At 54.3% G+C, this 12,619-nt stretch overlaps 1 protein-coding gene across 1 annotated transcript in view; it reads right to left on the reverse strand.

Moving 5' to 3' along the window:
• The window catches only part of CAND2 (cullin associated and neddylation dissociated 2 (putative)), a 32,668-nt gene extending 20,964 nt beyond the window's left edge, over positions 1-11,704 (reverse strand). Inside the window, exons 1-4 of the mRNA XM_045812376.2 lie at positions 11,451-11,704; positions 5,643-5,786; positions 2,674-2,828; positions 1,866-1,989 (exon numbers count right to left, since the gene is read on the reverse strand). Of these exons, the coding sequence (XP_045668332.2) occupies positions 1,866-1,989; positions 2,674-2,828; positions 5,643-5,786; positions 11,451-11,518 (491 nt within the window). The 5' untranslated portion in view covers positions 11,519-11,704. The remainder of the gene's footprint in view (positions 1-1,865; positions 1,990-2,673; positions 2,829-5,642; positions 5,787-11,450) is intronic.
• Positions 11,705-12,619: the final 915 nt, after the last annotated feature.

A 12,619-nucleotide genomic window follows, 5' to 3' on the forward strand; every position in this document is an offset into this window, starting at 1 on the left:
GTAATTATTTATTTATTATTACACAAGAGAAAGCAGAGAGGGAAAGGGACTTTCTCAAGACCACTCAGCCGAGAAATACAAGGCCAGGATTTGAATCCAGATGTCCAGGTTGCTAGCCTGGAGAAAGGCCTGATGGGTAATGGAGTGTGGGGGACTCCAGTGGGGCTGATTTCCTGGGAGTCTGGGCTTTACCTCTAGGCACACTCTACACACACACACACACACACACACACCCCGTGTCAGTCCATTCCCTTCACTGAGACCACAGTGGTCTAAAGTCTACCTCTGACCTGGTCAATCCTCTGCCTAACTGCTTCAGTGGCTCCTCAGTGCTCCTGGATAAGCTGAGCTCTGGGCCCAAGGCGAGAGGCAAAACCAGAGAACAGCTTCTGCACAGGGAGAATGCAGCCCCTACCCTCAGCAGCTTCCACCCTCACCTTCAAAACCAGGCCTGTGCATGTTCTGTCCTGTGCATATGCTGAGACCTTCTCTTCTCTCACTCCACACAAACACATTGGCCTCACATTCCCATATCCAGCCCAGCTCTCGCTCCTGGATTTCATTTTTTATTTATTTGTTCACCTACTAAGTCACAGGGCCTGTGCGGGAAGCTGGGTGAGATTAGACTGGCCCTAGAGCCTGCCCTCATGGAGTCTCTGACTGAGTGCGTGCCTCCCAGGCACTTCAGATTCAATATGCCCCAAATGACTCCATCACCTTCCTCCCCACACACCTGCTCCTGTTCCCAGAGTGCACCCCATCACAGCCAATGGCCCTGTGTCTGTGCCCCCAGTCAGTAAAGCCAGACCCCCGGGTGTCATCTTTGAGTCTTTGCCCGTCACCCACCCCGAGTCTTGTGGAGTCTATCTCCTAAATACAACCTGAGTGTACCTGCCTGCAGAAGTCTCCTAACCAGTCTCCCTGCCCATTCGACCCCTGCCGTCAACTGTGCACATGGCAATAGGAAGAGGAGTCTGAAACACAAATATGCACAAGGCATTCCTTGACCCCTGAGCTGACGCGCACTCCCACTCCTCGCACAGTCTGTGTCATTTTTAGTCGCCCACCCCGCAGCTCCTGCCCAGCCCTCGGCCTCACCTCTCCATACCAGCCTCTCCACATGACACCCCAGCCCCACGCTGTCTCACAAAACTCCCAGGATCCCATGTCTTCTCCAGCCTCTGCCCCCTGGGCCAAGGGCAGTCTCTACCTCCAGTGTCCCCCTTATGCCCACCCAACCCTGGCCAAGTCCTGCCCATCCTTGAAGGCTCAGCTAGCAGGACCCTCTCGAGGAAGCTTCCCTACCCCCGGCTCCTCCTCTGAGCTCCTAAAGGCTCTGCTCTTCTCCTACTGTTGGTCTTACTCCACTTAGTTTGTTATCTGTGAGCTCCTCCCTAGGAGGGCCCAAGACCTGTCCAATTCCATATTCCCACCACCAGTTCAGCACCTGACATTTTCCTGGGTCATGGAGTAGGTGTTCAAGTCTTGGCAGGTTGAATGAATGAACTTGTAAAATGTACAGTGCAATTTAAAACAAAGGCCCGGTGCTATTAGCCCAAAAGAAGAAAAAGAGAAAGAAGGGGATGCGGGAGAGGATGAACACACATAGGCTTCGGAGAGACCTGAATTCAAACCCCAGGTTCTGCCATTTACTGTTACCTTGGCACTGACAGTGTGACCTTGGGCAGGGCTCAGAGACTAGAGAATTGTGAAGGAGCCCTCCTTAGCAAGGCTGCTAGGACACTTAAGGAGCGCCAACCACAGAGCCTAGTGTGCAGTTAAGCGCTGGCTCTGTGGCTCTGAATCCCTCTCTGTCCCCATGTCACCCTCCCCCGGTCCTCCCTGCCCAGGGTGGCCTCCCCCACCTGCTCAGCATGTCAGAGAGGATGTCCAGGGCTTCCAACTGCACAGCCACATCCTCTTGCTGGGCGATAGCACTGGTGAGCTGGCCGGTGATCTTCCGGCACACGTTGGTAGCCAGGCCAGAGCCTGCACAGAGCACAAGGATGGCACAGTGAGGCCCAGGGCTGGCCACCTCTGGCCGGCCTTTGCTCTCATTATATTCCTGAGCCTACATCCCCGAGAATCCAGCTGACCCTGGCCTTGAGTGGTCCAAGGTTTGACCCAGAGTCTGACCGAACTAAAGGGGACAGCTAGGGAAGGTGAAGAATTGATGGCTGACTCGCCCCACCCCCAGTCCCTCTGCCTTCCACCTGCTAACTAGGGAGGCAGGGAAAGCTCCTTGCCTAGACTCCCTTGCTGCTAGCAGGGGCCAAGTGACCTGGCTAGTGAGATACAGGTCGAAGCCTTCTGAGCTCTTTTGGGGAAACGTGCTTTTCTCATAAAGGACAAAAGGCACAAGCAGAGACCTTACCCCTGTCCTAACTGAGCTGCTAAATGCGTTGCTGCAAAAATGGAATGGCTGGTCCCTCCAGAATTCTGTGAGAAAAGCAACCCCATTCTCCCTCAAGCTGTTATTAGTTAGATTTTTGTTACTTACAGCTAAAGCATTCCTGACACAGAGCCAGGAACTTAAACAGAGCTGGGTTTGAATCCTCTGCCACTTCCTAGCCAGCTGGCCTTAGTAAGTCCCTTCACCTCTCTGGGCCCCAGTTTCTTTAATCATAAAGTAGGACAAATAACAACAGTGCCTAATCCCTGGGACCTGGGTACCTGTGGCTGCAGGGGGGAGCTCCGACAGGACAGTCTTGAGGCCGATGCCAGCGATGTCTCGGAGCTGCTCCTTATCTGACCGCATGTTGGCACAGAGGGCATCCACGATGGTCTCCACCTGGTACTCCTTCACTTTTCCCACCAGAGGACCCAGGCTGAGCAGGGAGGGAAGGAGAGTGTCCAAAAGCCCCAGGCTCAGCCTCAGTCATGCTGCTCTTTAGGTCCCCTCAGGCCCATGGGGCTACATGTGCTGAGGAAAAGGCCCCAGATAGACAGGGGACTCCCTATTTTGCCAGAAAGAGAGGCACCCTCTGGCTCTGCCAACATCATTCCTGGCACCTCCCAAACCTGCACCTCCTCCTGGGTTTTGCACGTCAGTATATGGCCAAACCCCTGAACCCAGTAACCTCAGCTGGAAACCAAGCAATGCCCAAGAGCCGCGGTTGTCAAACTTCAGTATATATCAGAATCCTCTTAGAGGCCTTGTTAAAACAGATTTCTGGGCCCCGCCCCAGATTTTCACATTCAGAAGGTCTAGGAGGGGCCTGAGAATTTAAATTTCTAGCAAGTTCTCAGTGGATGCTGATACTGGTGGTCCAGGGACCAGAAAACCTCTGCCTTAGAGCCTTGCTTTACCAATCATAGTCACAGATCAGCTTCACAAGCATCACCAGCATCACCTGGAACTTGCCAGAAATGCAGAATCTCAGGTCCTATCCCAGAGCTACCGAACTAGAATCTGCAGTTCAAAAAGGCCCCAGTGATCTGAATCCATATTAAAGCTTAAAAATAGCTGTACTAGACACACTAGTTCTCAGCCTGAACTGTGAATCACCATCACCCGGGGCCTTTAAAATCTGTCACTGGGTGCAAGCCCCAGGGAATCTGAGTTAATTGGTTTTCAGGTGTGGCCTGGGCATTGGGAGTTTGTTTTTGTTTTTTAATTCCCTACATAGATTCTAACATGCAGTTAAGATTAAGAACCTCTGACCTAAATGAATGGTTCTGAGATGTTGGTGTGCGTTAGAATGCAGATTCCCCGGTGCTACCTTCTCATCTGCCCACCTCAGACTCCTCCCTCCACCCCTCCTGCTCCGGAGTCTGAATCCCAGCTGGGGAATACTTAGCTTAACAAGGGTCCCAGGGAACCGCAATGCATACGTTTGCAGACCGTGGCTCTCCATTGACGGTTTTCTCCATCAGCTCTTCTATGTAAGTACTCATGGGGTCCCCCCCTTTCTGCCTCCTATAGTTCCTGATTGGGGTGTAGCGCCCTCAGGAGAGTTCTGGAAATTTATGGGGGCCTTTTTTGGTCATAACTAATGAGACGTCACCTCTGGCTTTTATTTGGGGGTGGGAGAGGGGGGTGCATGTGGCTGGGAAAGACAATACTGCAAAACAAAACATGTTCCACATCCTGCTGGAGTTTCTAACACCCCACTGGTCATTCGTACAGGGAAAAAAACCTTTCCATAATTACCTGAGTCCAAAATCTAATTTCAATTTACATATACACACAAAGTACTTTTTACGGTATTTTAAGGTACTCTAAATTTCCCAAGAATGTAACTATCCAGTAAATTGAAGGAAGACTGTACTTTGTTTTCCGGAAAACTACCAGGAGATGTTTACCGTTTCAGAAAATCTCATCACTAATTCAGAAAATCAGCACCACAGTCCTGCTTGTGGGAGCTGAGTCCCCAACATCGACATCTGTCTCTACCCACCAAGTGCCATGGCACCCACCGTGAGCCTACATTTAGTGCAGGCTTCTCATGACTTTATTATCCCTTCAGTCAACGTGCCCAAGCATTCACATACTGGAACACACACTACCGTACTACCGGTTCTGCCGGTGGGAAACCACCATCCACCCTATCTCTGCCGCATGGCCAGAGAGACGCTTCCAGACCGCAGACATGACCACGTCATGTTCCTGCATAAAACTCCACTGAATTCCCTCTGCTCTTGGGATCAAGTTGAAATTCATTAAGACAGCCCATGGGGCTCCTGGGTAGCGCAGTCGTTAAGCGTCTGCCTTCGGCTCAGGGCGTGATCCCGGCGTTCCGGGATCGAGTCCCACATCGGGCTCCTCCGCTGGGAGCCTGCTTCTTCCTCTCCCACTCCCCCTGCTTGTGTTCCCTCTCTCGCTGGCTGTCTCTATCTCTGTCAAATGAATAAATAAAATCTTAAAAAAAAAAAAAAAAAAAAAGACAGCCCAGAATGCCTGCGCCCAGCTCACGGAGTACTGTTCCACAGGCAATGCCCCAATTCTCTGTTGACTGTTGACCCCTGCCATTCCTCAGTCCTCCACCCACCCACATACACGTGTGCCCTGCACATACCTCATCTTGCTTTTTTAGCTCTAAAGGTGACTGGCCAAGGTCTCAGGACTGCAACCTCAGGGTGCCTAGGGCAAAGGCTTTGAAGCCCCCCCTTCAGCCCTCACCCTCCTTCTGCATGCCAGCGTGACCTTCCAGCTGCCAGCACCTGCATCTGTGCCTGAGGGCTTTCTCTGGCTGGAGGGGTCATGGAATACAGAACCCTGTGCGCTACCCGCTACCCCGGGAACAGCCCTCAGCAGGACTGACAGCCCTTGGGTGGAACACTCCACAGGGCATGTACTACACTGTGTCCCAAAGGCCCCCGGTAGGGTTAAGCTCCACTTGCCCACAGCAGTAACTTGCTTGATCTTTCACATGTTACTGGCTTTCTTCCTTCCCTACCTCACTTCCCTATTCCCCTACTAGAGTTTTCTGGGATCACTTCCCAAATAAACTTACACTTGAATCCCCGTCATTGGGTCTACCTCTGGGGGAATCCAGACCAAGGCACCATCCAACTCTTCTGGGGCTTCAAGAACTGCTCACAGCAACTACTCTCTTAGAGACTGTGCCCCAAAGGGGCAGGGACCCCTGGGGTTCGCTCACACCTGGCCTTGCCCCGCCCCCACCAAGGCCAGCACTCACCACTTGACGGCCAGGTTTTGCACCTCGCCGTTCTTGTCCTCCAGCAGCCTGAGCAACATCTTCACCACCTTGCGCTCGCTGTCCTCGTCCAGCTGGATGGAGTCCTTCTGCAGCTCCGACATCAGGTCACTGGTGGCCATGAACCTGGGCAGGAGGGCACAGGAGGATTCCTGAAGAGCTCCTGGGCCCCAGTGTTTTGGGCAGTGTCTGAGAGTGCCTCCAGAAGCAGACCTCGATACAAAGATTCAAGGGCAGGTAGATTATCTGGGCTGGAGACATGGTCGGGCCACCACCAGGAGACCCACGGGTGACATACCAACTGCCACGTCATGGCAGACTAGGAGTGGCACAGCACGCTGGCTAAATGCTGAGCGCTTTGAGTTTGGTGGCTCCTGCTTCTACCACTCGTGTAAATGTGAACTTGGACAAGTCACTTCACCTCTCTGAGCCCTAGTTCACCTGTCAGAAAAATGGGGATAAGAACAGCACCTGCCTTGTGAGGTTATACAGAAGTGAAAACGAAATACTGTATGTGATGTGCTTAGCACCCAGTGAGCACTCAGTAAGCAGCACCGCCATTATTATAACGGCAAGTTACGTCATTCACCTCATTCATGTTAGCAGGCCGAACAGACGCCTCTCTACCAGACAGATGGAATGGGGCTAGCCCTGCCCACCTCCGCCTCAGAGAACCCACTCAGCCCCTGCCTTTAGACCAGTGGTTCTCAAACTGTAGCTGGCGTCAGAGTCAGAATCGCCTACAGGGCCTGTTAGACACTGCTGGGCCCCACCCCCAAGGTTTCTGGAATCAGGTCTGAGCTGGGGCCCAAGAATTTGCATTTCTAACAAGTCCCTGAGAGGCAGGGACCACACTCTGAGAGCTCCTGCCCTAGGCCATGCTGATGGGCTGCAAGCATATCTTAGACACTGATGTCAACAGCTGGCCAGTCCCCAACCCAGCTCCCTGACGCAGGGGTGGGCATCAGAGCCAAGTGCTGCCCCCTCCCCGCCCCCAGGTGGGCAGATCCATGTGGCCTGATACCGTGTTCTAGGGAGTTGCAATGGTAGTGGGAGTCTGAGCTGGAAGGCCATGAGCTGGAGCTGCTAGGATCACCACGGTTCCTGCTGAGATTCACAGGGCAGAGCAGCCTTAAACTGGCAGCCCTCAGCTGTGTCTACCTTGCAGATGTTTTTCAAACGTTTGATTTAACAACACGTAGAAACTCCCCAGTTGATGTAAAAGTAATTACCAGATTCTCTTGAAAATAGAATCTTTGTTTTTTCTTAAGATTTTATTTGTTTATTTGAGAGAGAAAGAGACAGAGAGCATCAGCAGGGACAGGGGCAGAGGGAGAAGCAGACGCCTCGCCGAACAGGGAGACCTACATGGGGCTCAATCCCAGGACCCCAGGATCATGACCTCAGCTGAAGGCAGACGCTTAACTGACTGAGCCACCCAGGCACCCTGAAAATAGAGTCTTTGAATACACCTGGGCCAACATCCCCTGGCGACAATAACTGGTTGGTGCAGGCCTGGCTGCCTCATTAGGTGGGACACTATCTCCAGTTGACCAGGTTCCCACCAGGCCCACTGTACCTGTTCACTGGATCTTGCAGGCACTTGCAAGGAGAAACCGGAGGGGAAGGCCAGGGCAGCAAGGAGAAATGCGGCAAAGTCAGGGCCAGAGTGTGGCAGCCCCAGAGAAAGCCTCCAGCTTTTGCTGACCTACCAGACCACCCCGCCTCCTCACACCAGCCTTGTTTTAGGCTTGAGCTTGCTCCACCAACAAGAGTCCTACCGATCCTCCCAAGCTTCCTGTGGCAAAACTGATCACAGTCAGGGTTCCAGCCTCATCTTTGCAGGCTCAGACCTGCTGCTTGATGTCATGGGGAGACCCACAGCGCCCTGTTACCTGGAGAGCACTTGTCGATGTCACTGCTGTTTATTTTTAAGAGCTGGAATTAGCGTCAAGCTGCTGAGAGAAAGAAGGAGGCTGGGCTGGAGGCCAGGAGGGAGTGGCAGGGCCGACTGTGCCCACCTCTGGGACTGGTCATTGCAGGAGAAGCAGCCACGGGAAGGTGAAGGAGGAGGTCTGCTTCTGAGCCAGGACAAGGCCTGGGGTAGGCAAGCGCACTCCTAGGTCTGCCTGGCTGAGGGGACATTCTGAGATGGCAGGTAGTGTCTCTAAGCTGTGTTTCTGCTGCAGTTCATGGAGACCCAGCTCAGCCTGGCAACTGAAGGAATGTGTTCATTTTCCCAAGATGAGCCTCCTGTCCCCCCCTTTCTTCTCTGTTGAACTCCTATTCAATTGTCAAGGACCCAGCTCAAATGTCCCAGCCTCAGAAATGACTCGTCTGATCACCCTGCCCTATCCCCAACCCACATTCCCAAATCACACTTGGGGTTCCCCTGGATAGGATTCTCTCAGAGCACTCTGCATTCCTCATCAGAGCACTCTTCAAACTGTATTGCAAGCTTGGTTACCAGTGCGTCTCCCCATGAGAATATGAACTCACAGGGGCCCAGCAGGTTCGCCCCTGGGACTCCAGACCCAGCAAAGAACAGGTCTGGAGAGGGCCTGGAAGTAGGGTGAGGGCAGGAGGGGAGGCAGGGAAAGAGCCAGCCCCTAACAGCCAAGGAGCTGTGTGGAAACCCGAACTCAGAAACCAGCCCTTCTGAGATATGCCTCAGCATTTCAGACACCTCCGAGTTCCCGCAAATAACCAGCTCTCAGAGAAAGAATGCTGGAGTGCGCATATGTACGTGGTGGTGGCAGTGGGGGGTGTACAGCAAAGCATGTAATTTGGTAGATAAGAGTTTGAGCCCTGGGGGCGCCTGGGTGGCGCAGTCGTTAAGTGTCTGCCTTCGGCTCAGAGCGTGATCCTGGCATTATGGGATCGAGCCCCACATCAGGCTTCTCCGCTATGAGTTTGCTTCTTCCTCTCCCACTTCCCCTGCTTGTGTTCTCTCTCTCGCTGGCTGTCTCTATCGATGTCAAATAAATAAATAAAATCTTTAAAAAAAAAAAAAGAGTTTGAGCCCTGAAGTCTGCCTCTTTTTTTTTTTTTTTTTTTTTTAAGATTTATTTGTTTATTTGAGAGAGAGAGCATACGCGGGCCGGCAGGGGGGGGGGGGTGGTGGAGAGAATCCCAAGCAGACTCCATGCCAAGGGCAGAACCTGACACAGCAGAGCTCGATCCCACAACCCTGAGATCATGACCTGAGCTGGAATCAAGAGTCAGATGCTCAACCGACAGAGCCACCCAGGCGCCCCTGAAGTTTGGCTTTAACTAAATATGTAGGTCTTGCCACTTACCAATTAGGTGACCTTGGGCAACTGACTCCTGAGTCTCAGTTTTCCACCTATGAAGTGGGAATGTTCTTTGCCTCACCTCATAACATCTTTGGGAGATTTCAATAGGACAACCAGCTCTTAGCATGAGGCAGATGGGGAAACCAGGCTCAGGGGGGCTGCACGAACTGCCCAAGGTTACACAGCAAGCTGGGAGGGGACTCAGCACACCTGTCAGGTCTCCCGGCTCCTCAACAATTACTACTGTGTTATTGAAAAATGATTTAGGAATTCCTGCACGACCCCTCAGTTTTCCATCTGGCTGCTGGAGTCTGAGTGGGAACTGAGCAGCCTCCCACCCACAGAGGGACAACAGGGATCAATGGCTTCCTTGACCCTGCCTGGGAACCCCACTCGCAGTCACCACCTGCCTCCAGAAGCCAGAGGACACAGTTTCAGTTTCATTCCAGAGAGACAACTCAGCTGAAACACTCAGCCACATGGGCACCTGGACAGTTGGTCAGCAGGACCCAGCCTTCCCGGTATTCGGACTTTAAAAATAGACAGCATTCTCATATGCTTGGGATGGTTTTAAGTGTTCTCCAGCAGAGCAGGCTGAAAGGCCTTCTCAGGCTCTAGGTGGCAGGGCCAACTCCCTCTCCTGGAGATTGGACCCAGGGCCCAAGAGACAGGGTGCAAATCCCCTCGGCCACTAGCCGGCTATGGGCAAGTCACTTCCCTTCTCTGAACCTCTGGAGAACAGGAAGGACTGTTCTGGACTGCCTGGGTGGACTATTCGAATGAGACTGCACTGGACAGCATAGCAGGGAGCCTGGCACCCAGGAAACATTCCCTGAGCACCTTCTGTGTACCCAGAACAGGCTCTGGGATGCAAAAAGGAAGGACACAGTCCCGGTGCAAGGGTTCTGAGTATCTCAGGGCTAGAAGTGATGTCGTAGAAACATGGGGCAGGACAGGTGCTGTGGGAGCACAGGGGATGTGCCCAACTCTGCCTGGGTGTCAGAAGGCATCCCGAAGAGGTGACAAATGAGAAGGAGCTAGCCAGGTGAAGGGAGGAAGTGAAAGGGGGAGGGGTTGCAAGTAGAGAGTGGGAGAGTGCACGGCAGATTTCTGATGTGCACGGAACCATAAATGCCAGTTTATTAAGCACCTATCTGGTGCCAGCGCTATCTAAGCACTGCACATGTGTTAACTCTTTCCAAACTCACACCAACCCTCTGAGGTGGGTTCTATTACTATCCCACCTTAGAGAAACAGAAGTTGAGGCTCCGAAGTCCCCAGTCACACAGCCAGTAAGTGGTTGGGGCAGGATCTGAACCCAGCACCATGGTTCTAAAGCTCTACTAGAAGCTCTTGAGGGGGGCTGAGGAATGGGTGGCAGAAGAAGGCAGGAGTCAGACCAGGAGAGGTGGGGCCTCAATCTCCTCACCTGTCAGAGGGCTGGATCCGTTGGCCTCGCTAAGGTCTCAGCCTCTGTGTTAAGACTGGCCTGGATTTGGACCCCACACCCTGCACTTCATAGCTCTGCGGCGGCAACTCTGACTGTGACTTTGAGGCTCTGAGCTCCCATTTCCCTACCTGTAAACTGGGGATAAAGTGACAGAATGTTCAATACGTGGACTATGTTGGTCTCTGTGGGCTCCTCTCAGCTCCCAGGGTCCAGAACTGGCTGTGTGACCAGAGCCAATCCCTTCATCCCCCGGGGGCCTCAGTTTCCCCCTGAGGAAGAGGAGGTTGGAGGAGAGGTTTCCTCCATTCTTTCCACCTCGGTTCCGGTGTGGCTCAGTGACGTCCGGGGAACAAAGAGAAGGGAGTGGCGCCCAAAAGCTAAAAGCCCCCACCCCAACCATCGCCTCCCTGTGCCAGCAAAGCCCCTCAGCCCAGCCCCCTGCTTCAGGCTGTGTCAGAGCAAACCTGGGAGGGGAGGGGAGGGGAGGGCAGGGGAGAAGGTGCCCTGATGAAGCGCAGGCAGGACGCCTGGGGTGACTTTGAGGAGAAGAGGGCGGAGCGGAGGGTGCAGAGGCTAGTGTGGAAAAGTCAGTCCCGGGGTTGTGGGCCCGGAAGGCGCGGGGTTCCAACGCGGGCAAGAAGAGGCAGGCGCTGGGATCCCCAACGAGAGGCCGAGGGCTTCGCGTGGGCTGAAGTGGGGCCCTGGGCGCATCAGCTGCGGGGAGAGATGAGGGCTGGCACGGATGGAGAGAGAAGGCAGAGGAAGGGTGCAGAGGGAGGAGCTGGGGCTCCCCCGAGGGGACCGAGGCAGGGGCCGACGCGCGCACGGTGGGAGACGAAGCAGGGGCTATAGAGAGCGCAGGGCTGAGACGCGAGGAGCAGGGGGGCCGCAGCGGCAGGGCGGGGGTCACGGGAGGGGTGGAGCGTAACACGGCAGAGGGGCAGGGGCTGCACGCTCGTGGGGGATGGGCCGGCGCGGCGGGAGGCGAAGAAGGCCGGGGTTTCAATGGGAGGCGGAGAGGCGGGGGCCGGCAGCGGGGCGCACCTGAAGTCCTTGTCGCTGGACGTCATCTTCTCCAGGAGGCTGGAGATGTGGAAGGCGGCGGTGCTCATGGTGGCTGCGCGCCGCGGGGCCGGCCGGCGGGAGCGAATATGGCGGCGCGGGCGCCCCCTCCCCCGCCTCGCGGCGCGGGCTGCGCTCACCGGACAGAAATAGCAGCCCCCGCCCCGCCCGGGTGGTGCCGCGCTCGCGCCTCGGCCGGGGCCGCCGCGGGAGGCGGAAGGGGGCCTGCGAGAGGCTCTGCGGTCTCGGCCCGGGCACCAGCCACTGCTCCGTGCGTGGCCCGGCACCAACTTGCACACCCCCTAGAGACGGGGAGCTCACCACCTTTCACTGGTAAACGCCCTCCTATGATTCCTGTGGGTCCTGACCATGGTTGCGTGGCACCTGCATAGGATCGGAGAGTCTCGGCTTCGAATCCCAGTTCTGCCAGTTCCCCTGCTATGTAACCTGGGCCAAATTACTTCACCTCTCCGAACCTCAGCGCTTTCAATAGTAGGCATTCCAGAAGCAGGAGCTGCTATTGTTGGTCAAGCCAACCAAAGCACTTCCACCCCCACTCCACTCCTCATGCTGGCCTGCCTCAGAATCAGGCAGAATCTGAAGAGTGTACCCAGTCACCAGGCTCCCTGCCTGCCATCTCCCACCCTCAGGCCACAGGGTCAGTTTCTTCATTTTATAGAGATGCAGCTGAGACCCAGACAGGCATAGACACTTGCTTAGGGTGGAACAGCCATGGATCCCAGATGGAATCAGGACTGACCCCAGATCCCTCAGTGCCTCGGGCAACAATCCTCACCTGAAGCTCCCCACACTTTCTCCACAGTTAGGTACAAGCTCAACCTTGGAGAATGTGTAAGAGTACAGGAGAACCCTGTGCCTCTCTAAATAGTCAGGAGGCTGCTGGCTCTTAAGAAAGAGAGTAGCATATGCTTTGGAGCAAAACAGTCCTGGGTTCAAATCCCTGCTAGGCTGCTTCCTGGCTGTGTGACCTTGGGATAATAACACAACCTCTCTGGACTATGTTTTTTGACCCAAAAGACGAAGATTAAAAATATCTTTATAACACACTTAATGAGTAGCTGGGTTCTAAAGTGGTGCTGTCCAACAGAACTTTCTTCAGTGTTGGAAATATTCTTTGTCTGCACTATCCA

Source organism: Ursus americanus, chromosome 14, assembly GCF_024610735.1.
Source record: "Ursus americanus isolate L20-20 chromosome 14, mUrsAme1.1.p, whole genome shotgun sequence".
Classification (NCBI taxonomy): Eukaryota; Metazoa; Chordata; class Mammalia; order Carnivora; family Ursidae; genus Ursus; species Ursus americanus.